The sequence below is a fragment of the Paroedura picta genome, chromosome 2 (assembly GCF_049243985.1).
Source record: "Paroedura picta isolate Pp20150507F chromosome 2, Ppicta_v3.0, whole genome shotgun sequence".
Lineage (NCBI taxonomy): Eukaryota > Metazoa > Chordata > Lepidosauria > Squamata > Gekkonidae > Paroedura > Paroedura picta.
In genome coordinates this window covers 128,936,831-128,964,260 of record NC_135370.1, presented here as the reverse complement: position 1 = coordinate 128,964,260, position 27,430 = coordinate 128,936,831, and the positions used below count along the sequence as shown (strand labels likewise).

General features: G+C 39.7%; 1 protein-coding gene across 9 annotated transcripts in view; it reads right to left on the bottom strand.

Moving 5' to 3' along the window:
• SIPA1L1 (signal induced proliferation associated 1 like 1) overlaps positions 1 to 27,430 on the bottom strand; it is a 190,731-nt gene that overhangs the window by 48,337 nt on the left and 114,964 nt on the right. For 8 of the 9 annotated variants that reach the window (XM_077322658.1, XM_077322656.1, XM_077322650.1 and 5 more), the window contains 7 exons: positions 26,763 to 26,951; positions 22,002 to 22,176; positions 16,100 to 16,203; positions 12,982 to 13,139; positions 10,521 to 11,097; positions 9,341 to 9,615; positions 7,950 to 8,231 (listed from right to left, as the gene is read on the bottom strand). In XM_077322658.1, coding sequence (XP_077178773.1) covers positions 7,950 to 8,231; positions 9,341 to 9,615; positions 10,521 to 11,097; positions 12,982 to 13,139; positions 16,100 to 16,203; positions 22,002 to 22,176; positions 26,763 to 26,951 — 1,760 coding nt within the window. The remainder of the gene's footprint in view (positions 1 to 7,949; positions 8,232 to 9,340; positions 9,616 to 10,520; positions 11,098 to 12,981; positions 13,140 to 16,099; positions 16,204 to 22,001; positions 22,177 to 26,762; positions 26,952 to 27,430) is intronic. The other variant, XM_077322655.1, reaches the window with a different exon arrangement.

The window sequence follows — 27,430 nt, the reverse complement described above, 5'->3', positions numbered from 1 at the left end:
AGCCATGATTCTGCTGCTTTCACAGCAAGACTCAAGCAGTTCCTTTTGCAAAGACAAGTGATAATTCTCCCATAACTTTTCTTATTCTAGGAACAGGTGAAGGCAAATAAAAGAGAATGCTAACTCAATCACTGTAGCAGATGAATAGGTCCAAATAGCCATAAAGGTAAAGGTATCCCCTGTGCAAGCACCGAGTCATGTCTGACTCTTGGGGTGATGCCCTCTAGCGTTTTCATGGCAGACTCAATACGGGGTGGTTTGCTAGTGCCTTCCCCAGTCATTACCGTTTACCCCCCAGCAAGCTGGGCACTCATTTTACCGACCTCAGTAGGATGGAAGGCTGAGTCAACCTTGAGCTGGCTGCTGGGATTGAACCTCCAGCCTCCTGGACAGACAGCTTCAAGAGGCTCTCTAATAGCCATAGAGTTTGTAAAACAATTAGGAGGCTTCTATGTGCAAACAGAAAAAAACTTTATTGCTCACTGCATATATGTCATATGTTTTACATAATTTCTAAAGGGCCAGACTTAAAAATAGATACAGGTGGACTCCCTAATTCTCAATATGAAAAGGACTGTGAAATTTACTTTGGTTTACTTTACTTGTTTTTCTCAAAAAATGTTCAATTCCTAATTTATTGTACCACTGTGATGTAGTGAATTGTTGGATTAGGGTCTGGGAGACCTAAATTCAAATCACTCTGCCATGGAAGCTTGCCAATGATCTTGTGTCAGTCACATACCCTCAGTTTAATCTACTTCACATGGTTGTTGTGAAAATAAACTAGAGTAGAGAATAATAATAATTTTATGCCAGTAAATTTGGAAAACTCAACAATGGCCACAGGATTGGAAAAGGTCAGTTTACATTCCAATCCCAAAGAAGGGCAATGCCAAAGAATGTTCAAACCACCACACCATTGCACTCATTTCTCATGCTAGCAAAGTTATGCTCAAAATCCTACAAGTTAGGCTCCAGCAATATGTGGACTGTGAACTTCCAGAAATACAGGCAGGATTTCGAAGAGGTAGAGGAACTAGAGATCAAATTGCTAACGTACGCTGGATCATGGAGAAAGCTAGGAAGTTCCAGAAAAAGATCTACTTCTGCTTCATTGACTATGCTAAAGCCTTTGATTGTGTGGAGCACAACAAACTGTGGCAAGTTCTTAAAGAGATGGAAATACCAGAGCATCTTATCTGTCTCTTGAGAAACCTATATGCACGTCAAGAAGCAACAGTGAGAACCGAACATGGAATCACTGATTGGTTCAAAATTGAGACAGGAGTTCGGCAAGGCTGTATACTGTCGCCTTGCCTATTTAACTTGTATGTGGAGCACATCATGAGAAAGGCGAGGTTAGAAGAGTCACAATTGGGATCAAGATCGCAGGGAGAAATATCAACAACCTCAGATATGCAGATGATACCACTCTAATGGCAGAAAGTGAAGAGGAACTAAAGAGCCTTTTGATGCGGGTGAAGAAGGAGAATGCAAAAGTTGGCTTGACACTCAACATCAAGAAAACTAAGATCATGGCATCCGGCCCTCTCAATTCCTGGCAAATAGATGGGGAAGAAATGGAGATAGTGACAGATTTTATTTTCCTGGGCTCCAAGATCACTGCAGATGGGGACTGCAGCAAAGAAATTAAAAGATGCTTGCTCCTGGGGAGGAAAGCTATGGCAAATCTAGACAACATCCTAAAAAGCAGAGACATCACCCTGCCAACAAAAGTGTGTTTAGTCAAGGCTATGGTATTCCCAGTTGCAATGTATGGCTGTGAAAGTTGGACCATAAGGAAGGCCGAGCGTCAAAGAATTGAGGCTTTTGAACTCTGGTGCTGGACTTTTGAACTCTGGTGCTTTTGAACTCTGGTGCTGGACTCTTGTGAGTCCCTTGGACTGCAAGGCGAACAAACCGGTCAGTCCTAGAGGAGATCAGCCCTGACTGCTCCTTAGAAGGCCAGATCCTGAAGATGAAACTCAAATACTTTGGCCACCTCATGAGAAGGAAGGACTCCCCGGAGAAGAGCCTAATGCTGGGAGCGATCGAGGGCAAAAGAAGAAGGGGAGGACAGAGAATGAGGTGGATGGATGGAGTCACTGAAGCAGTCGGTGCAAACTTAAATGGACTCCGGGGAATGGTAGAGGACAGGAAGGCCTGGAGGATCATTGTCCATGGGGTTGCGATGGGTCGGACACGACTTCACACCTAACAACAACAATAAAGAGAATAATATCATTTATTTTGGGTCTCCATTGGTTAATTCACACTAGTAACTAAACCGCCAAATAACAGCATCTGCACCACAGATTATGCAAATCAGGGGCTTTATATCAGTATCTGTTTGCCTAGAAGCAATTCCTCCTTATTTTCCCTCAATGAGAATATATGTTTAAGGTTGCTTAAAGAATACCCTTCCTCAAAGTGCCTGGGTGTCCATCATATTTGAGGTAGAAACGTCTTCGCAAGTAAACACAGACTGATTTCAGAATAATGAGAAGAATCCTGTCTGAAAATAAAGTGTTTAGGGCTGCCAACTCAAAGTTTTGGTATATATGCTAAATCCATGGGTGAAACTTTTATGCACTTGGTGGCAGAGGCCACAGAAAGTGGTCTGTTCATGTATGAAGCTACTACGTGTCCTTCCTCATCTCCTGTTACCAGCAATGCTATCATTGAAGATCACAATAACATCTAAACTACAGCCATGCTGTAACCATATTGCAAGAGATAACCTTACATGCTGCATGGACTCAAGAAAAGAAACCAAGCTAGATATGGGTTTGGAAACATGCATGCAGAAACCACTTATAGGATCATATTGGGCACGGAAAACAAGATTCAGGCTGCTGCCTTGAAGCCTACCCACCTCCTCTGCTGAAGCCTCCTGTGACCTTTGCTGACTGTTCCTCTCACTCTCCATGCAGCCATCTCAAATGTTATGTGCATGAGATGTCTGATGGACATATTTCTGGGCATTCGTGGACAGAGTAAAAAAGAATGCCTGGGCCATTTTTTCCCCTGGCTGTCTGGCAACCCTAGGAAAAAAATGTCTCTGCTGTTTTGCTCAAGTCAACATTTTTGGTTTAAGTAACGAGATTATTACTACCAGATGACTGTTTTTATAGCTAATCTCCAGAATATTTTGCCTGGTAGGCAAGAGCTGCCTGGCTGCTGCAGAACAGCAAGTTTCATAAAATTCCATGTCATCTTGATGAAATCTCACAGCAACAAAATTATTGACTTTGAGGTGTTGGGACAATCAACTGGAAAATTTGAATAATTTATTTAGTTTACACTCTGCATAGTTACTGAGGGTATTATGGCCTGTTTACAGGCTTTATACTTAAACAGTTAACAGAAATATTTTAAGGTTTTCTATCATAGTACTTCAGCTGTTCTTCGTTGATTTCATTTCAATATGAATTTTGGTTACTGCTTCTGAGCCAGCATCATGTGTGCCCCACCCCACCCAAGAGGAAGAGCTGCTTTTTTGTATCCCAGTTTTTATTATCTGAGAGAAAATCACCTAGTTGGCTGCATGTGGAGGAGCAGGGAATCGAACCTGGTTCTCCAGATTAGAAACTACTGCTCTTAACCACTACACCAAGCTGGCTCCTGTGCCCCCCTCCAAGATTCCATCTCTTCCAAATTCATGTGCCTCCCCCTTATCAACATGAAGTGATCATGAATGGATTTCACTACCAAACCTTCTTTGCTTTATTTGCTACAACAGTTGGGAAAAGAAATAACTGAATCCCTAAACTGGAACAATAATGCCCAACATGAGGATTATCAATGTACTAGTAAAAAAGCCCATTGTATAAAGGATACAATGGGCGCTAGGAGGAGGGGGCCAGAGCGAGGGACGGAAGGCGACCTGAAAGAGGAGGCGGGTGGCGGCTCCTCGGCGGCTCCTCAGCGGGTTGGGCTCCTCGGTGCGCTGGGCTGCGGCGTCTCCTCGGCGGCAGCTCCACGGTTCCTGAAGGCTGCTCCTCGTCGGTTCCTGACGTGGCTCCTTCTTGGCGGGCCGTGGTGCTGGCAGGCGAGTTGCTGCCGCGGCAGAGCACGGCCTCGGCGGCGCGGCAAAGCATGGTCCCTCTGGCGATCGCGGGCCGGGCACGGCCATTCGCTGGGCGGGCGGCGCCGGCGTTCGCAGCGCCGCTTCCTTGAGTAATGGCAGCTCTTCCGGTGCCCCCAATTACGGCACCGGCGTTGATCGCGTCGCCGCTGCTGCCAGCGACTGCAGCTCAGCGGGGTTGGGCGTCGGTGGGCTGCTGGGTTATATCTGTGTTATTTCGGCTTTATTTCTGTGGTGGCGGCCTGACGCGGAGAGAGGTGCTTTGCGCCTCTCGCCGCGCCAGGCCGCCAGGCCACCAGGCAGGGAGCCAATGGCAGCCGCGCGGACGGTGGCCTGACGCAGTGAGAGGCGCTTTGCGCCTCTCGCCGCGTCAGGCCGGGAGCAAGAGCCGGGGGCTCCCTCGGGCGTCAGGCCGGGAGCAACTGCGAGCCGCGCACAGCCTCCCTCTTATCCCCAGTTGCTGGGAATCAGATTGTCTGTAATGAGGAAGGGTACAATCCGGACCCTTCCTCATCCCGGACACATCCCGCCCCAGGAGGGCTTACTGTTTTATTTAGTCCGTGGCGCCCGTGGCGCCACGGGTGGTGTACAGACTAGATCAGCTCCAATGAAGAAGCATGTCATACTGTCTTGAGTAGGGCTTATCCCCATGTAACTTTGCAAAAAGCTGTATTATCAATATTAAAAAGTATTTTAAAGCTGTGTTTGAAAGGGGAAACCACATTCAACTGTTACAGCAAACAAGTAACAGGATTCCTGAGGCACCTTTAACCTACTTTTAGACAAGCATAAGCATTCATGGACTAGAGCCCACCTCAACAGTGGTCTGTCAGCTAAGGAATCAATACACGCATCAGATGAAGTGGGCTCTAGGCCACAAAGGCTTTTGCCAGTATAAAAAATCTGGCAGTCTTTTAAGGAGGCAAATGACTCCTGCTTGTTTTTCTCAGGCTTGTTATCACAGCAGCAGATAAATCATCTAAAGACAATGACCAAAATTACAATGGCAGACTCCCAGCATTCCTACCACACTTGGGAGGACTAGGCGAAAAAGCTGAATTGCTAGACCATCTAAGAAATGCAACTGTTCCAGCACAGAACAACATTTCAGAAACCAGCATCAAAAATATTTGTCACAGGAAGCACTGACAGACACATTTTATTTCAGTGATTACTTTCAGCTGTGAACTAAAAGTCCTTTGAGTGAGAAGGCTGGCAGGATGAAACTGTAGAATATCTAATGACATCAAAATGAACTCCGCAGGCTTCATTATAATTTTCAGCAGAACAGAGAACAACAGCCAAGTGTTCTCAAGCCTGTTTATAGTTCCAGTGGTCAAACGAGCTTCAGTCATAGCTCAGATTCCTCGGCAAAGCTGACTTGGTCAGTATAAAATAGTAGTAAGCAAAACTGGGCTAGAGATCAGAAAACAGAAAAAGCCAGGTCTCTATAAAGATCTGGCCCTTTATGGATCTGTACAAAAGATAATGGATCTATAGTTTTTTTAAGCTGGCTTCATGGGGTTGGGGTTTTATATGTTCTGTAACCCACCTCAAACCTATGCAGAGTGACAGGCTATAAATGTAAGAAATAAATTAATAAATAACACCAGTTTTCTTTTCTAGCAGTTCAGATCACACTGATATTTTCCACATGTTAAACTAATCTGTGACTAGAAGACGGGAAAGCAGAAGCATGTCTTCCCCAATAGATCTGATAAATTCTCACTCTCATCACAACATAGGAAGAACTATACTCCGATGAAATCTGAAATTTTATCAACCAGTCTCCATTTCCTTAGAGGACAAAGCTCTCCCACAGTGAGGTCATATTGATGCTAGATTGGACCAAGTACAAGGAATTTGTGAAGGTGGATCTTTATTACCATCCCATTCTATTTGCATTCTCTTGAGACATCCCCCACGGATAATGCTGAATATCAAGGGGGCTGTGAGGATAAAATGGCACATGACACAGTTTGTTCAAAGTTCCAAGGGCACACTAGGAGAACACAGGAAATATCTGCCTCCACAGACTTCTTATCCTGACAGTTCATAGGATTTGACATATTTTCTCCAACTAATGAAAAACAACTTGGGAAACAGTAGCTCAACTAACTCAATGCTAAATTTATGCTTTAATCATATCAGCTTCAGATTGCTTTTGTATTGAGGCCTCACTCCCAACTGACTGCTTGCCTTATATTCTTGAAATTCAGCCCCCCCCCACACCCCAATCTTCAACATGTTCAAATCTTCCAAAAAGGTCAACATACAGATTTTGATGCATAAAAGAATGCGCAAATGGGGCAATGTAACCATCTGAGCTGGAGAACTGAATGGCTTAGAAGAACTAATTCCTTCACATATTTGACCTAGAGGAACTCATCCTTGGAGTCCAGTTTTGCCACATTTTCAGTACCCTTTAAACTCCCCCTCCCACTCACAGACATATAAATAACAATGGATATCTAATCAGAAATGAACAACAAAACAAAATCAGAGTCCAGTGGCACCTTTAAGACCAACAAAGATTTATTCAAGGTGTGAGCTTTTGAGTGCAAGCACTCTTCCTCAGACTCAGAAGAGTGCTTGCACTCGAAAGCTCACACTTTGAATAAATCTTTGTTGGTCTTAAAGGTGCCACTGGACTCTGATTTTGTTTTGTTGTGCTGCTTCAGACCAATATGGCTACCTACTTGAATCTAATCAGAAATGAGTATACCATCAATTGGTGATTTTGCATTTCTGCATACATAAATGCTTACACTTAGTTTAACATTTTATTTGACATCCAAAATAGTTTCTGGTAGTGATCAAAATTATTATTTCAAAGGATTAACCATGTTAGTCCATTGTGGCAAACACAAAACAGGAGTCTTCTGACCTATTAAAAACTAACAATCTTTAGCATAAACTTTTGTGAACAGTCCACTTTGATAGACTGTTTACACACTGGAGGTTTTAGTTCGGGCTACAGGCTGGAGATTTAGTTGTGGTAGGGTTGCCCCACCTCTTCCTGTACCCACATGGGGGAGCAATTTGGCCTGGTGCGCCTCATCCACCCCCAATTTGTGCTCCTGCACAGGAAATGGGGCAGTGAAGTTCCCAGTGCATAAACAATCCTAGAAGGCCCCTCTATGAAAGAGAAAGCACGAGTGTGTGAGGTTGTGAAGAAGACAACTGCTATCAACTGGGCCAAATGGCAACTGAATATGGGACTAGGGTGGCCAACTTCCTGGGGCAGACCCTAGAGAGAGGAGGGAGAACTCAGCCAGGATGTTTTCTCTGTGTCCACCCTCGAAAGCCATCATTTTCTCAAAAGAAACTGATCACTGGAAACCAGTTGTGATTCTGGGAAAATCTCATACCCCAAGTGGAAGTTACCTACTCTGTGGGATATGCAAAGTGTAATTGCATACAATTCAAACATAAATCAAAGAAAAACTGAAATCACATACAATACCAGTGACTGGCAGTCTTGCTTGCTTTGCTAAGCCAGCTAACACCCTTAATGTCTGAGGAGGCCCAAATTCTTGGGAGGCTCTATTAAACCTTATTTCATGGTTCTTCAACTGGCTGGTTACTGTCTTTTCTTCACATATATGCTTCAGCCTAGTAAAGACCCACCTGACAAAATGAACTCAAGTGGACAATAAGATATGTTAGAACAAAACCTGTCTTTAAGGTCCTTCAGGACAGTTACTCTGTTTTGGTTTGGACTAGATAACAGCGTGGAATTTCAACATTGTGACTTGGTGGCTATATTTGTGTAGTTCTAATAGTTACTTAACAGTTATTGGACCATTTGTCTTAACCGGGCTTGGAAGAACGACAAAATATATAAAAAACAATTACTTACCTTCTACTTTCTAGCGGACGCCCATCACTGGAGATACTACGGGGAATGTTGGCTGCACGTTCTGGAGGAGGCATTTTCCCTTCACCTTTTCCTGAAGCTACCCTAGAGGTAACTGGACTTTGCATCTGTGATGGCATTTGTTGCATGTGAGGGCCCTGTCCCTTGTTAGAATTTCGCAGCCATTTGTTGTTATTTCTGAAGGGGAACTTGAATTCGTATGGAACTCCACCATCATTCATTTTGTATTCCATCACTGGCATGCGATGCGTTTCTGAATAACTTCTGAAAAATAACAAAGAAAAATAAGACTATTGTACGATAAGAAAGGAAAGCAAAGCTTTACTTTGCATTGTACTGGTATGACAACAGCGAAGTTGCCTATACTTTACATTCTCCACATGAAATAAATTAGCTCTCAGATTTTTTTAAAAAACTTCCAGTTCCAATTTTGTCTTCTATCCTAAATCCTATCCTATCATCATCATAAAATAATAAAAGAACAGCTCATTTACCACCTCCAGAAAACAGAAACAGGGCTGTTTTTGCCTGCCCAAGTTGTGAGAAGGCTGGACATGGTCCCTGGACCCCAAAAATACATTTTGTGTTAATGGTTGGCTTAAAAACAAGATGCTCAGACCCTTGTATGATCAGAAGGTTGCTTGCTCACCGCCCCCCCTTCCTAGCTCATTCCCCACCTCCAGAAAACAGAAAAGGGGCTGTTGTTTTGCCTGCTCAATCACAAAAAAACTGTGGACACTTTAAAGATTTTATTTTACCTTTGACAATGTAGGTTTGCAGTTATGCTGCAACACAGACCACACCATTTTTTTAAAAATAAGCCCCCTCTGTAAGGGCTTATCCCTGGTTGCTCACTGATGGGATGTACGATTTAGTGATATAAATCCAGTTTTGGTGATTCCCGAAATCATGAGTTAAAAATGTCCAAAACTCAACCCAGCTACTAGATAGCTTCGGGATGCAGGTGACGTCATGTGGAGGGGGTCTAAAACCCACCAACATTCAAAGGCTATCCAGGAACAGATTTCTTGTGCAAAAATGGTCTCCGAATCCCCACTCTGCCATAAAAGTTTGCTGGTGACAATGGGCCAGAAATACACTCTCAAATTAACCTGCCTCAGAGAGCTATTGTGAGGATAAAACAAAAGGGAAGAGAACAATATAATCAACTTTGGAACCCCTAATGGGAACAAAAACTAGGTATGAATGAAAATAAATAATTTTTACATACAAGAAAAGTGAAAAATAATTCTTAGAGCTAGGTCATTTTCTACTTAAAGTGATGAAACAATGATGTGGAGTACAAATCCTACACTATAAAATGAGAGAAAGTCCTACAGATATTAGCTAATTTATTGCCCCTCCCAAAATACCTTCGTGGGGTACAATCTTCATGAGGTGGTATAATAACAACCTTCACAGTAACTGAAGTTCTCAGGAGATCAATCATTTGCTCATGGCTTAGAGTAGCTACAGCCACGGTGCAGATTTCCACTAATCTGCTGCTTTGTCGTAATCCTGCTTGCCATGCATAGCCATAGGGTTCAACATCTGCTACAATTCCTTCATAGTTCACATGGAAACCAAGCTGGCCCAGGCCATTTCGACGTAAAGTCATTTCCACTGACTCGCAGCCCTTTGTCACAAGCTGAGAAGTGAAATAAAGACAGGGTTGGGATTATAATACTTTAGTGTAATCATTTGTATTCAGAGGGACATACAAGGAAAAAACACACCTCTTTGAAGCAGTAAAGGGAGTATTATAGGAACAATGATAGTCTTTAGTCTGATGGCTATTCCTGAGTATAGTATCAACAAAAGTTAGCTAACTTAGTATAGAATGGAAATGCCAGGCACAGTCTGGCTATACTCAACTTAAACAGGTTAAGGAATTTACAGACGTGTTTATGGAATGCAGTAATACATACCAAATACTCATGAAGGAATTATATACAGTATTTATTTAAAGGCTGACAAATATTCAGTGTTGATTTGACAATTTTTGAATTCCCTATTATTCAACACAATTATTACAACTATCTTGTTCTACAACGAAAGTGATTACTCTAGTAAGGAATGTTTGCGGATGCAATAAAAATTGCATTGTCTTCCTTCATGGTAGGAAAAATTCTGCTTTTCTAGCGGCAAGAAGAGGAGAGTTTTTATACAATCTATAGAGAAAAAGTAAAACATAACATCAGCATATGATTTACAGACCTCCAGCAGGGTTTGAACAGATAAATTAGCAGTATGTTATGTCTTGCTCAATCATTTTGTAATTTAGGATGACCCACACAGAGGAGGGGAATAAGCAGAATAGCAAATCTGTTACTGATGTTACAGGATGACATCAGAGACTGAGGAAAATTGGATCTTACAGTTAACAGGTCTGCTTCCAGGATATGAGAATGGATCCAATCCACTTCTATATGGTTGAATTTACTAATGCCTGAAGACCACACTAGATAGGGGGGGGGGGAGAGAGAGAGAGAGAGAGAGAGAGAGAGAGAGAGAGAGAGAGAGAGAGAGAATGCAAGAGAAAGAAATTCTAACCTCTAGTCTTTTGACAATCTCTTTGATATCTTCATTGTTGCTTTTGAAATTCTCCACAGAAACACATTCACCCCTTTCATAGAAAATTTTGACACTTGTGTCTGTTGAAGTCCATCCTATTACATCTCTGCAGGAACAATTGAATACAACACTCTTTGTATCTTGCTCAATGATAACGACAAATTCATTAGAAATACCGAGGAGACAGTCTATATCTACACCCTTGCTATAGTCTTTAGCATGAAGTGTCCACACAACAGCACCAGAACTATGGAGTTCTACTCCTGGATGAGGCTTCGACTTTTCTTTCTTTTTGGAAGCAAGTGAGATGAAAGGGAACTTGCCCGAAGGATCAATGGGCGTATTAGTGACATTCTTTTCTGCCAAATCTTTCAAGTATTCCTGGCGGGTTCTAGTGGCCATGGCACGGAACTTCTCTGATTTGTGAGCAGCGTTCTCAGCATTGCTCACTTTAGCCAGTAAGAAGTCCCTGAACACACTTGATTTGGGGAAGGTGATGCCTTTAGGGATCGGTGGTCCAAATGATGGTACATCTCTGGATCTTGTCACAGCAACACTACAAAAAAGATGTATGAAAGAAATTTTTAATAAAGTCATCTACAATTGGTGCTTAAGTCTACATAAATAAGATATACCATTAAAGATACCTGTTTACTGGAAATGTGGAGAAAAGATATGCATATATTTTGGAAGTAAGGATGACCATTCCTCTAGATTCCAAGGTAGTATTTATTTGGTGCAGTTAGAAAAAAAATGTTAACAACAAAAACTGGAAAAACAGCAAGCAGTTTATTCTATTAAAATCCAGATTCAAACTAATCCAAACTATTCTTTTTTTTAAAAAAAATAAATATTTTCAAAAAACATACTGTAATACCCCTGTGTTCAATAATGTAAGAATTCATCAGAACTAGACACTGGCTTCAAAAAAAGTGACTTTCCTGCCTCACCTGGCTTCTCACTACAAAGATACTTTATAAAGAAAGAAGGCTGTGATATGCACCCATGATCCTCTTTTCTACATTTATTTTAATATGACTTCTTTGCCATCTCATAATCTATATACACTATGTTCCTCCTGATACAAATCTTTGGACAACAGGAAATGAAAGTCCAGGCAGAGCTAGCTGTAACCAGCTGTGGACACAAATTATATGGACACCTTCAGTTTGATGGGTGTTTTTGTTAAACAACTGAAGATTGCACAAGATCCTATGCATTTAGGCTACAAGAATGAATCCTGGGTTTAAGTTGTTGTGTTTAAAAACATAAACACCAGATCAGTTACTGTAGCCTTGCTTATACAAGCATTCAAATAGAACACCATGGCTTGTATCCATTGGTAACCTCCAGATAAAGAGTATGACTCCTCCTCCCCTCTTGCAGCCCATGCCTCCTGAAATGCTCAGTTGACAGTGGTACGCTAGGAACAACAGTGTGTCAGTGCTCAGAGTTCTGCAGCAAGCAGGTGAAATAAGTCAAAACACCTACCCCTTCCATATGCAAAATTCTCTGGAGGGGTTTCAGTGAAAAATGGCAATACATCAATCATGATTTTGACATCCCAGTTCTCCATTAGGCCTAACCTGATGCAGGTAGTAATGGTGCAGTGAACATGGGGCCTGGGCAGCCGTTGCACAACCCATGGGGACTGAGTCAGTGGCGGAGGAGCAGGTAAGCAGGATGGTAGATGGTAGAAGAGAAAGGAGTGTGTGTGTTTAAGTGTGTGTGTTTGTTTGGAGGCAAGGAGGGAGGGAGGTCTGTGAGGACTTCTGTTTAACCGAGCGTGTTAGTAGATATGTTCCACTCTAGGTCAACCATGCTCCCTTTAAATGCCCCCCTCACCTTTGCAGGCAAAGCTTTGCCTGGGAAGGTGGGGGAGGTCTTGAATGTTCCAAAGCTTCCTGGTGTGGACAGATGGGGCTCTGCCTGGAGGTTTTGCAACATATAACACATTGTACATGCACTCAATTATCTTATATAGATTATATTTATAAACTGCTCTTTTCTAATAGACTTGAGGTGGTATACAACAGTGACCTTTTTATCACCGGGGACCGGTCAACGCTTGACAATTTTACGGAGTCTTTTGAGGAGGGACGTTGCCACTGCCTGAGCCCCTGCTCCTCTTGCTCCTCCTTTCTCTGGAGGGGTTTCAGTGAAAAATGGTTGTCAACTTGTTACAATACATAGCAAAAAAAATCCAAAGCTGGCCTCCTGGAAATTAGCAGTAAATGGCTTTATAAATGGCACACAACTTATTTATTTAAAAATTAATCTTTCCTGTGCAGACATGAGGCAGATTACACAATTTATAACAGTACCTTAGAGCACTTTGTGACATACAATGAACCACACACTAAAACAAGATTACAAAATTAGAGAGGAAACAATTTCAAGTTGTACTAAGTTTGTAAACTGTTAATGCAGCATTAGCTACCTGTAGCAGACGTTGTCAGTGCATGGATTGTGCACTCTAACAATGACAAAGACATGCTGAAAGTGAGAACGAATATTCTTTGGGCTGAATGGCTCTGCTCCAGGTTCCTGGAAAACTATCGTCACAATATCGTTTCCTATATGACGTTTTCTTAAGAGCTATGAGGGAGAAATAAGAAATCTGAGTTAAAGCCATAATAATCTTATTACAGTTCTTTGTTTTCCCCATATATAATTAATATTACTTAAAATTCATTCCGAATATTTTTATCATTCATTTCAAAGCAAATGTGACATGAACATGCCATACATTTGAGCAAATAAATAAGAAATGTATCAATTTCTGACGTGCCGAAGCCACCTACTAGCATGCTGCATCTCTGTTTCCATAACAACATTTCAAGGCCTATTTTAATAAAAAATTGTGCTATGGGGTAGATTCGAAATGGCTGCCACTGGCAGCTGGGTGCTGCAGTGGGCTGGGCAGGCCTCAGCAGCTGGTGGGGAGTGTGTGGCTGTGAAGTTATGCATGTGCCTTGCAGCTGGGTGTTGGGGGTGGATGCTCCATGGGCCGGCCCAATCCGGGTGTGGCTAGCAACACCGCTCCACCCATAATGGCTCTTCCCAATTATATAGAGCTACTATGGTAGGGATAATTTGTGTTATTTTATTTGTTGTCTATTTGCCATTTTCTTCCAACTGTTATAAAGTGTTAACACTCATAATATCCTTATTTGTATTAAAATTGCTTTTTACTATTGACAGTAGCAATACTATGGCAATCAGTGACAAACTGATTTTTTGTTGTTCTTTTCAATTCAGTTCAACTTCTAAAAGTATTTGTTCTATGGATGAAAATCCTAAAGGTTCTTATGACTCGTCACCAAAAAAAAGCTATTATTTCACTGAAATATTTGCTGCAATATTAGAATTTAAAAGTTTAGGAGCAGACACAATAAAACCATGTTAGCTCTTTGAACTAAAATTGAAATTAAAATTAAATTTCTAAGTAATTGATGCAAATTCCAAATATTCACCCATTTCTGAAGTTCTTTTAATTCAGGGAAAAGTCACTGGGAATTAAACTGATAAGAGGAAATTATATGTTGGTATTGCTCAAGATGAACACTGAACAAAATGGTAGGTCACTAACAATACATGCAGAAAAATAGAATAGGGTTTAGGAAGTAGATAAGTGGATCCTGTCCATTAATTAAGTGAGGAACTTCTCAGGCTAACATACCTCCTCCCTTCATGGCTCATACAGAGCTGGGACAGTGTAGCCATAGTGTGATGGAGGAACAGTGTGAAGCCCTATCCTTAAGCAAGCAGATGACCTGCAACGTGATCTAGATCCTCCACATGAATTGATTATTGCATGTAAGTCTAATTTCAGAGACTTCATGTAAGTCTAGTTTTTTAGATGATTGCAAGGAATTCTAGTTTTAGAGATTCCTCCTAAGCAAAGCGGACAATCATATGGGAGGACAATTACATCTGTAGGCTACCTGCATGGTGAAATAGAAGAGTTCCTGATGCTCTTCCGCCATACTGTTTCAAAATGATTTCCCTAGCTGAATTAGAAATGGGAAGATTTCAATACTAAGATCACAACATAAAGAAACCCAGAACTGTTTCAGGACAAATGAAATCATAAAATTTCTAGTGCATTAGCTGGGAAAGAAAAACATGCAATGTTAGTTTGATAATTTTATTTTCAAAAATTCTTAATACAAATGGATCAGAAACTGGATCAGAGACTACATAAATTGGACACCAGTCTTCAATTGATTGATAATAGTCTTCAATGTTTAGAAGAATCCTTCAAAAACCATGTAATCTAAGGTGAAGGATGTTAAGAAATGTGAGAATTCTATACATTATTTTTCAGAGGAGATTCAATTGGTTAAAGAGAAAAACTTAATACTAGAAACTGAATGAGGTTAACATACAACTGGATAACTTGGTCCTTTTGGAACTTAAACAGAAGGAACATTTCTTAAAACTGACAAATGTTATAGGGTTAAAGAAAGAACATATAAGACAAGGAGCGGTTAATAGGCTTGTAGAACTTTATTAAACTTCCAGAAGAAGATATGCAAACGGAAGTAGATTCTGTCTATAGACTGAACTCCAGACATGCAATCATGAAGAAAGTTCCAAAGGATATTTTGGCTCCCTTTGTGAAGAAAGCTGCTAGAGACAGAATCCTATAACAATATTCCAAAATGTTGGTAATTAATTAATAATTTTAAAGGCAGTTTCACAAAGAATTTTATGGAAAAGAAAAGATTATGCCTTCCTGATAGATAAATGCAAAGACAAGCAGATTACATTCAATGAGATAAACCAGAAGGAGTCATCTTTACATTCTAAGATCAGAGATTCAGTGAACTCAGTCACCAAAGTGAGTGAATTCATGGAAAGATATAAAACAGAATGGGAAGTTTTAGAAATTCCACAACCATCACATTTTGATTGTTAGCAGAAACAACAGCTCAAAAGGAAGACGAATAAAAAAGTGATAAGGATAGAAAAAGGGATTTTGTCTTTACAGATATGAATTTGGATTACAAATTTTGGATATGGAAGGAAGAAAAAAAGAGAAGAACATTTGGTTGGCTTTGAAAGACAATGAATTAGAAAACAAACATGGCATGTTGTTTAGATATGTGACAATGGTTATGAATATTATATATCTATAGTACTGGGAAAATATAAACTTATTTGAAGATTAAACTGTTAAATTGCTAGAATTGGCTGAAATGTTTATTTTGGTCAGATAAAATTTAATATCTGTTGATTTCTTTTTTTTAGGGAAAAGGGGAAAATGGTTGGATAATCTGTAGACTTGAAAATTAAAGACTATAGAAGTATTTAAGACTTTCAAAGCTTTACTTTACAATCTAGTGCGCTCTATTTATATATTTTAATTAGCCAGGCACCTAAAGATGGATTAATATGACTCTATCTTAGATAAAATGGCAACAAGACATCTGCTAAGGAATTTTTGGCTACTGTGCTGGAAAAATCTTCTGTCACTCAGTATCAACAAAAGATAAAAAAACTGAGGATATCATGAATCAATGAATTCTGTATATAGTGAAAATTAACCCTACCTGTTGCTTGTTGTTAGGTGTATATGGCAGCATGGTAGATACATGGAACATGATTTCATAGTCCTTGTATGTTGTATAAAGAGAGTGAGTACCGGTTGAATCAGCTGGAATGAAAATATAAAAAGATATCCAATAATTAAAGATTGCTATTACATGATAAGCAAAATTCTGAATCTTTCAGACTAAGAATATAAACCACCATTCTAAATCAGAGCATAGCAATAAACATGCAAATAAGATTTTAAAAAGTGTATCTTATTTTAGATATTAAAATCACTAGTAAAATTTTACTAAATTATTCTAAGAAGAAAATCTGGCAAAACCTCAGAAGGAAGCTTAAATATATTTCTGATGTTTATGATTTCTGTAGCATTTGTACTAGATGTTGCATAAACTACTACAGACATGAAGACCAAGACCCAAGCAGCCATTCAACCATTTTAATCATACAAAAAAGCTTTCAGCTAGCATTTATTAAACAGGAGTTTGTAAACAGGAGTAAACTACATGAAAAAATTGTAAACAGGAGTTTGCCATGCTGCACAAGAAACTATTTTGAGATACCTTACCTAGATATTGTTATACTCCACTCATGAGAACTTAAATTTGCCATGACACAAAATTTTATACTCTGATCAAAAGGGGTCTATTAATTCACAACAATTTTGAAATTTGAGAAGTGAAGAACAGAGAGACTGGTAAGTTTTGCCTTATTTTTTTTCATAAATGATTTTTAATTAGGGGTAAGCAGTATGGAGACCACATTTGTGGATTATACCAAATTATTCAGCATGTCGAAATACAAGATGCATAATTACTAACCTTCTGAACTCTAGTGATGAGTCATTATAAATATAGGTTAAACAGTAATGACACATCTTACATACTACAGAGTTTAGTAGAAAATATTCCAAACTTTTCTGCTGCTTGCATCAGTTAGTCTGGATCTTAGGATCAGATATGCTGACTGCTAATACAGTTAAAATTACTTTTAATTTAGAATTATTGGTCTGCTTTAGATTTAAAATGAATAAAGTACGCATATTGTTGGAGTCTTTCAGTTCGTGTTTTTGTGGGGGGGTTTTGTGGGGGGTTGCAAGCATGATTTGTATTAGTATTTAGATTTAATCTTGAAACAAAAGGAGTTGTTTTGATGGAAAGAATACACACACAATGCTTGAAGTGAAACAAATATTTTGCCTGTTGATTTTAATTTCCAAATTGCTGTTACTCTCACACTAGTCTGGTAAAGTCTACTTTCTTGGAAGAAGTCTAGGTGGAGTATTTCATAGTTTCTCTGCAATGACTTCCTGTACATAACTATAGAAATTAAGGGCACAATGAGCTTCTGTTAAAAGAGGTTATTCATGGTTACTGGATTATATTAGAAAGAAATTACAAAGTCATTAAAAATGCCAGCAGACAATTCTGTTCTTGCTTGCTGTAGTAAGGTAATTGCTCTACTTGTAGAAGATCAGCTGAGATAACAGTTATATAATAATACTACTACATGAAAAATCTAATAAATAAGATACAGACACGCAACAACAATGAACATAAGGAACATTTTATTTTCATGGAAATTGTAACTCATGACAATGACAAATCAATGGGAACCCTGAGCTTGTTTCTCTGCAACGAGATAGTCCCATCTGGGAGTGATGGGAGACAATGACACCCGAAGTGAGTTGTAAAGGGCCGGGGGGGATGAAGTAAGGAGCCGTGGGGGGGAGGGGGGGAGAAGGCGTCCTTCGTGGCCCACCTCCAATTAGTCGACGGACCACATGTGGTCTGCGGCCCACAGGTTGGGGATCACTACTTTATGGGACACTGTTATAGTGTGTTATGATCTCCCACAGCCTGGCAGCGTAATATAGAATTTGTTTCTTGATAGGTAAGAAATATATAAATATTGAACACATTGAACAATCAAGCCATCTTGAGTTTCAGAAGATAAACAGGAGAAAAATGTTTAAAATAAATTAAATAGAGAAAAAATTGTATAAGAATCTTTTTGGAAGCCATTTAATGCTAAAATCTGAGTTGAAACACAATTTTAGTTTATAATTGATCAATAGGTTCATCTAGACTTGTATAGTTTATTGTCTGGTACTGAACACAGGCTACTAGAAGAAGAAGAAGCAGAAGAAGAGTTGGTTCTTATATGCCGCTTTTCTCTACTCGAAGGAGTCTCAAAGCGGCTTACAGTTGCCCTCCCTTTCTTCTCCCCACAACAGACACCCTGTGAGGTGGGTGAAGCTGAGAGAGCCCTGATATTACTGCTCAGTCAAAACAGTTTTATTAGCACTGTGGCGAGCCTAAGGTCACCTAGCTGGCTGCATGTGGGGGAGTGGAGAATCGAACCCGGCTCGCCAGATTAGAAGCCTGCACTCCTAACCACTACACCAAACTGACTCTAGTACATGTACTAGACATGTACAGACTTCAGTGTTTAACATTTCAATCCCATAGATTTTTTCAAGGCAAAACACTTTCAGATTTGGTTTGCCATTGCCTGTTTCTGCTAATCAGGGCTGATCCTGCTTGGCTGCCAGTCTGGCCTATTATGCACAGCCACTGAAACGGCAGCATGGAGAACGTGGAGGAGGAAGAAGCAAAGCAAACCGCTTACGCACAGGATGGAATGCAACGGCAGCAAAACCCAGAGTATCCGATTTTGCACACAGCTACTCCAGAGCCGCTTCTGGTTGCGTCCTGGTCCTGTAAAGCTCCACTTTCTTCTGCATCTCACTAAAGCATATGTTGACTCTGAGCCCGGCTGACGCCTGCAGCGTGCATAATTGGTGATTTTAGCGGCCACCATTCTACCCCGAATGCGGACCTTCCACTCCGTGCACAATGGGCTTCCGACAAGATCATGCTAACATGGGTTATCTGGATATAGGGGACTGAAAGTATCTAATGAAAGAGCTACAACCTAAGAACAGGTCCAGAAAGTTGGGTACCAAATTTCACACTTTATTCAGTAGTTGTGATGTGATAGGGTTCTTCTCTCACTTGAACTGAAGACTCATCATACTCACCCTGCCATAAACATTTACATACCTAGTATTCACTACGTGAGCCTAATAATCCCCATTTTGGCAAATATATTATTATAAAATAAAAGGTATGAGGAAAACACATTTCTGAGAACAGATTAGAATGTAACTTAGAATGTGGAGGCAAGAAAATTAAGAAACTCAGCTCAAATACAGTTGAGGCAAAGACACCTCCAATAGAAGAATATATGAACTAGGCGGTAAAACATAAAAACTCATATTTTAGCAAGAATTAAATCATATTCGCTCCCAAGTTTTAACAGGCTATTTTTAAAGCCCACAGTGTCCAATTTAAAGCAAGAGGAAAAAGATCTACTATGAAAAAAAATAGGTGCAGAAATATTGCAAATTCAGAAAGAAAGAAAGAAAGAAAGAAAGAAAGAAAGAAAGAAAGAAAGAAAGAAAGAAAGAAAGAAAGAAAGAAAGAAAGAAAGAAAGAAAGAAAGAAAGAAAGAAAGAAAGAAAGAAAGAAAGAAAGAAAGAAAGAACCCACAATTGGACAAAATTTTAAAATTTGAAACAAAAATACTCCTTTTCCCACCAGACTATTATAGTGGGCATCTAATACAAAGCAAGCATAATTTCTGAGTCAAAAACATACTTTTCTCCAATTTTATAATATAATATTACGTTGTCTACTACAGGGATTCCCAACTAGGGATCCGTGGGCCCCCAGGGGTCTGCAGGAGCTCAGAGAGGGTTCGCAGCTTTTCTTCTCCTGCCTTAATGAACTTGACCACAATCTAGGGACTTGGCCACCTCTGCCCAGAGGGCTCAGAGGGTAGGATATGGGTATAAAATATGGAAGGTCTGGACTGTCTTCTCAGCTCCTCTCCTTCTTTCCAGCCTACATGAGGCGGAGCTGCCATAGTGGCAGCTAAGGCAGGGAGAGGGAGCAAAAGGAATGCAAAGGGTATGAGTGGTGATGTCACTTCTGGTGACAGCAAACAGCACTTCCGGTGAGCCTCAAAGCCTGAAAATTAATTTCAGGGCCTCTGCCAAAGTCAAAAGGTTGAAAAAGGCTGGCCTACTATATTACATTGACACAGGATGCCATGTTAGACTGGCTATAACAGTAAAAGACTAACAAAATTTGTGGCAGAGTAGAGCTTTCATGAGTCACTGTTCAGTGAGCTCACACCCTGCCATAAATTTTGTTAATCTTTAAAGTGCTAAATGCATTTTAACATGCTCCAGAGATTAATAATTCAATTATATTTAAGGATCTAAATCACAAATATCAAATGAGATCTCTGAACATCAGGAATTCAAAAAGAGCACAACTGTGTGCATTACGTTTAGTTTGTAAACTCCTTGGAGTATGGAACTATCTTTTCTTATGCTGTTTTAATGTGCTAGTTAAATCAGTGGTGCACTTGTTCGCAGTATTTTTCTGAATCAGGGACAATGCCTGCTCAAAGGCAGGTTCAACATGTTATTTCTTTGGGGTTTGGAAAGGGGTTGTGAGGAAATATTTCAGGGAAACCAATATTTGTGTCATGTCAACACATGAATTTAGAAGCAGCATATTGCTCACATTATTTTGTAGGCTTACCAGATATTAAAAAAAAAACTTTGCTGCTGTGCTACTAAAGTATTTAAGGAAAGCAACCGGCTGGGGAACAAACATCAGAAAAATTTGTCTATTTACCTGAAAAATCAACATCATTTCTCCCTTCCCTGCCTTTTAAAATAAACCCAAAAGAAATAAAGTAATTTCAATTTTATACATTCAGTTTTGACATTTATTAGAGTTTCTAAATATACCAAATTGGCTTTTAAAGATTCTAGGCTATTTCATGTTTTAATAGGTTCTCTCTCATGCCACTGCCTATAGTCATAACGTCAGTAATAGCAAAACCATGGCAACAGGAAATTCACTGCACTGTTTGTGAACGCTTTTCCATTTTCATGACGCATCCTTACTTTAATTTCCTATATTGCAACTGAGATAAATGTAGTCCGCAATACACATGGGTCAACCAAACACCCAGACAAAGAAAGGTTACAAAAGCAGGGTGTGTTTTTTAAAAGGATAACACAAAAGGTGTTTGTTGCACAATAAGTACTAGCTTCTGAAGTAATATCACTAGATTTTTCTTTTTTAAAAATTAATTTCACCAAACTAAACATACTTATATCACTTTTTAGATTCAAAATTATTTATGAACAATATCAGAGATTTTGGCTTGGATCCACAAGTAGTTCTCATAGAAGAAAGGAATTAATATCCTGGAATTCAACTTGCTCACCTCCTTTGTTCTGCTACAACCCCAAATGCCTCCCACCCCATGCTCGTTCTGGAGGACAAGGAACCACTGGGAAAAGCATGAAAGAAAGGTTACATACTGTGGGAGAAAACTGGGAGAAATTACTCTTCTTCCACCTATGGAAATTCCTAATGGGAACCAACAATTTGTTATGAATTGTTCCAGGCATATGTGGAACTATGTAAAAATCATGAAAGAAGGGATCTTTCGTCTGTAAGTTATCTTATTCATTAATTGAACTAAAACCACATGAGTAGTAAGGACAGAAAATAACTGCCACAAAGGAGATACAGTATAAAACCAATCATGCACCTTTCAAACATCATTGACACACTTGAGTTTACATATGCATGTGTTTCAGAAAAAGGAATACAGTTACAAAGATGAGCAACCTCTGTAGCAATGGAGAGGTCGCACTGAAAGGACAGTAAAGAGTGTTGGAACAGTGGAGACTTGCCTGGTGACTTTCCACTGCTTCCTTAATATACACCACTGGGAAATATATTTGCTGATCAATACAATACACGGTAACTATATTTTATTAATTTGAACAAACAGAGTGCGCCTTACTCTTTGTATCTAGCTGAGCACGGTACTTTTCAAATCCCTTGAGCCGAACTCGTTCTCCCAGCAACTGAAGAAACTCTTCAAAGGCTGGCCCTGCTGATTCATTATTGTACATTTCCTCTTCTGTGCTTTGTCCTGACTTGCAGTACATGATCCCCACCTTAAGTTGATAGCTTAGCTGTAAACATAAGCAGAAACTTAAGTGTACAATTCTTATTGAGGTTATGTAGCATCTACTCTCCAGTAAAAGACTACTATGGATACTCTTTGCCCACTCTCTATTATCATCAAAAGGAATAAAATAAAAGGTGAAAATGAGAGTATTTTGCATTTTACAACAGTATATTTAGGACATTTCCCCTTGCTAGATGCTTGGCTATGCCTTCAGGTCTATTAGGTCATTGGAAGAATAATTTCTTCTTACAGAGATACTATTTTTGTGGTAGTATCCAGTTTGAAACTAGAGAACACACACTCTTCTATTGCTCACCTTATGGTTGCTAAAGGAGGTAACTGATTGACCCACTAGTTGAGAGGTTCCCCAGATGCCTGGCTACAGATTGGACAATGAGATTGTTAAGTGATGAGAACACTCAGGTAAGAATTCAAGTAGCCAAGTTTTGTGGTGCTGCCATTAAAATACATAGTTCTTCAGTAAGGTAATTTTAAAGTTTATTTCTTGTTCACAAATAATGACATTTTAATTGTATTGTGTTTTATGACTGTATTTATTGTATTATATGGTTTCATGTGTCGTTTTTACTATGTCCAATTTGGTCTGAATGACTCTAACAATAAATTTACTTTCTTACAGCAGTATATTTCTAATTACTTCATTAAAGTTTATAAGCTGTTGGTATTCCCAATTGTAAATTTCACTCAAATGACAAATGCACAAAGAAAATGGAAGAACAAGGAACAAGGCCTCTATTAAAAAGATGTAATTTTGCAGGAACCAACGAAAAAGTTTATCGCAATTTTTTTAATGCATAAACTGGAAAAATGCAGATTAGATAATTGGCGAAAGAAAATTAGGCAGTTTATTATGTTGAAAAAGTTAACAAATAGCATTAAAGTAATTCAAGGGGAGAAAAAGATTGAAGATTTCAATATAATTTGGCTTGATTTGGCAAATTACTTAAGGAAATTTTCAGACTAAAAGGTATGTGAACTAGTGTTGCAATGTGTTACTTGGAATTATGTTGAACAGTTGAAATGTAATAGATGAAATGGACATTGTCTACATTGATTCAAATGGTTTATGAAGCTACAGAGTTGTGCTGCAATGAATTTTGTTTTTGGTGGGGTGTTTCTGTTGATTGTCTGTTATTTATTAATTATAATAAAATTTAAAAAAAAACTATTTTTTAATGCTAGTTTTCAACTTCCTCCCAAGTTTGTAATATCATCGATTTTTCTACTTAATTTGAAATTAAGCACAACAGTTAGCATATCACAGTGAACAGATTACCATAACATGACAAAAGATTTACCAAGGCCATGGCCATTAAAAAGGACACAGAGCCTGATCAGATCGATGCATTCTTCAGCTGCTGTGCTTTCCGAATCAGGCACAATCGACCCATTTCATTTCTTCCAGATAAACTAATATCTGTAGTTGGGAAATCATTTATCACTCTAGGAGAGTTTCAGACCCAACTGAAGTTTGGCAATCCTACATATCTGAAGACTTCAAAGTGAAAGTAAATCCCCTTCCAACTGCGGCCATTCTTGGGTCAGCAAGTAGGTTGAAAATGTGTTCCCCTTACCTCCCAGAACACCCTGCCAGCTCTCCCCTCAGCCTTGGCCTTCAAAAGATAGTAACAATGGTGTGTACAATGCACCCTGGTTCTTTCCCTGGCATTACTATGGTATACTAGCCTTCAGCCCTGAGGAAGGGCAGTTTTCACCCTACAAGAGAAGAGCAGGCAGAAACCATGTCATTTAATAAGTAAAGGTAAAGGTATCCCCTGTGCAAGCACTGGGTCATGTCTGACCCTTGGGGTGACGCCCTCTAGCATTTTAATGGCAGACTCAATACGGGGTGGTTTGCCAGTGCCTTCCCCAGTCATTACCGTTTACCCCCCAACAAGCTAGGTACTCATTTTACCGACCTCGGAAGGATGGAAGGCTGAGTCAACCTTGAGCTGGCTGCTGGGATTGAACTCCCAGCCTCATGGGCAGAGCTTCAGACTGCATGCCTGCTGCCTTACCACTCTGCACCACAAGAGGCTCTTTCATGTCATTTAATAGGCCACATCAAATCACTCCAAATAGATGATCTGCCCATCTCCTTGTAGAAGACTCCCACAAAACCTTGTGTCACAATGACCATTTATGCACTAGAGGTTTCATGCTGAACTACATGCTGGACTTTTAGTCGTGGCAGGTTGCCCCTCCTCTTCCTGCACCCACATGGGGGAGCATTGGGCCCGGTGCGCCTCATCTGCCCCCCGATTTCTGAACCTGCATGGGAGTTGGTGCAGTGAAGTTCCCAGTGCATAAATGGTCAATAAAGTTTTTCAGTTTTTACAGCTCCGTAGGACTGTCATGGATGCTTTAGGTTGATCCTGCATTAAGCAGGAGGTTGGGCTAGATATCTCTATGACCCCATCCAATATGGCTGCCCTCATGGATTTTCTACTCTCTCCAAATAAGATTTCTACAGGAATAGAGTTAGTTAAATAATGAAAGTAGTCAATACTGGTTTTCCAATTTTAACTATAAGCAAAAGATTTAATATTCACTTGATGAAAAGATCACATGTTATTGGTTCACAAAAAATTAGGTGTTTACAGTTTGGATGGAGTGGGAAGAAGTCTGAAATAAAAATAGGAAGATCCTGACTGAAAAAGAAACCCATAAAATCAGCATTTAATGCATTGGGAGTTCCAGATGCAGTAAAACAAAGTTTTGAGCCAACAATGATAGTAAGATAGGAAACGCATCCATTTGAAAACCTTTATTTAATCATGTACTCTAGACACTATCAGAGAACTGTTGCAATCCACAGGGAACAATCTGACTTTCATTAAACTAATGCAGTACAGTAAGAGTTCCGAGTCTATTTAGTGAAAGATTTTTTTGGGTGGTGGATTTTTAATAAAAGTTCACAGTCATGTTTCAGTATCTAAGGGAACAATGGCTTTTTTTGAATGAAAAGGAACTACCTTCATGTTCCTGTTGCTTGTGGAACACATTTCAACTCTTATTTCTGTCACTATAGATGTAATAGGCACAACTTGCACAACTCATCACAAGAGGTCACAGTGAGAGGCGGTATACAGATAGATAGATTGAATGAATATTGAACCAAACGGTGTTTCTGGTTCTGCATATTATTCCAGATAGTTCCACACATTCTTTATGCATACATCTTTAGCACTTGAAATTAAAATAGTTTGAACTGAAACTTCCAATTTCATTGTAAAGCTGAAGAAATTTTAATTCTGAGTATAAACTTTCAATTGATGAAGTGTGTACACTCACAAAAGCTTATACTCAGAATTAAATTTGGTTGGTCTTAAAGGTGCCACTGGACTTAAACTTTGTTCTATTGCTTCAGACCAACATGGCTACCCACCTGAAAATGTAAAGCTCAAATAAACATAACCAATGGAAGGCAGGGCACATTTTCATTCCTTTCTATGTCCTCTTAGTAAAAATCTAGGATCTACAAAAGTAGTTGAGAGGCTAAACTGAATGGCATATCATAATTTATTAATTGGCTAATTTATTTATTTAGAAATATATATGCCTCTCCAAAACTACAACTAAAACAGTAAAACAAAGCCATTAAAAGAAAGCCATTCAACAAGCCACTGAAATAAGCTGACAGTATAAAAACAAGTCACTAAAACCAAGCTGACACCATTAAAACAAACCTGGGCTTCATATCAGCATAAAATAAACATCAAGCAGTCTAAAATGATGTAGATAAAATGCTCCTCAGACCCTAAACAAACCGTAAAACATTTCATAAGCTCCCCTCAGTTAAATGCCTGAGTAAAAAGGAATGCTGTAGCTTCTTAGGTAAATTTCACAAGGAAGGGCATTTCAAAGGAGAGGTACCACCACTGAAAAAGCACCCTCTCTGGTTGCCACCTGTCTCACTTCAGAATACAGAGGCACTGAGATCAGAAGAGGATCTTAACTGGTGGGCTGGATAACATGGGTGGAGGTGATCCTTGAAGCACTCTGGTCTCAAGCCACATAGGACTTGAAAGGTAAGAACCAGCACTTTAAATTGTGCCCAGAAACAGGCAGGTGGGCACAGGTGTTGTACAATCTCTGAAACCAGCCACTAACAATAACCTGGCTACTGAATTTTTAAAGCACCTGAAGTTTCCCAAAATTTTTCAAAGGCAGCCCCAACGTTTCATGAGCAAAGTTAGCAGGTATGAAAGGACATAATTGTTATAGTAGTAATTGATTTTATACAAGAACCCCTAGTTGCTAACAAAAGTTAGCCATAAAACATTAATAATCCTGGTTGCAGTTTTCTACTTAAAACCCTGTATGTCTTGAAACTTATACTCCTGAATTTGCCTGTTTCTCTTTGACAGCACCTCTCCCCTTTCTCAAGCTGTCAGTCAAGCCTATTACTTCATTTTGTGCTGTTCAGCACACATATGGCAGGCTGTTTTAGATCTTCCCACTGGGATATATGCCAGTATAACAGAATGAACAAACAAGGGTTCATAAACAGGTTTATGTTGTAATGCTGACCCATGGAAAGATACAAATGTGGTGGTTAGGCCTTACCCCTTGTTCATCCAGTTTCATAAGCTGTTCTGTGACCTTGGGAGTGTTGAAGGCCAACCTCAGGCAGTGAATATTCAGTTCTGGAATCACATGCTCAAGCACTTCTTTCAAAGGTAATCCTCTGGCTGTGCAGTGCTTCGCAGTTGAAGGTATTGCATCCTCCAAGACAGAACCTCTCAGCGTTGTAAGCTAGGAAACAAAAGTTACATACTAACAAAGGAAACGAGGGAACAGGTCAGCAATCCAAAGAGTAACAAACAGAATTCCTGGGTCTTTTTCTTGTCCTTTCTGAACCTGTATGTAAGGGGATATTGCAATTATATTTTAGCCACTGTGCTGCAGCAAACAGGGTAGAAACTTATGGCAACCCTGTAGGTCAGGGGTAGTCAAACTGCGCCCCTCCAGATGTATATGGACTACAATTCCCATGAGCCCCTGCCAGCATCGCTGGCAGGGGATCATGGGAATTGTAGTCCATGGACATCTGGAGGGCCGCAGTTTAACTACCCCTGCTGTACGTTTTCAACATGAGAGACAAACAGGTAGTTTGCTATTGCCTGCCTCTGTATAACCATCCTGGAATTTCTTGGTGGTCTCCCAATCCAAGTACTAATCAGGGCTGACTTTGTTTAGTTTCCAAGATATGATGAGATTGTGCTAGCCTGGAT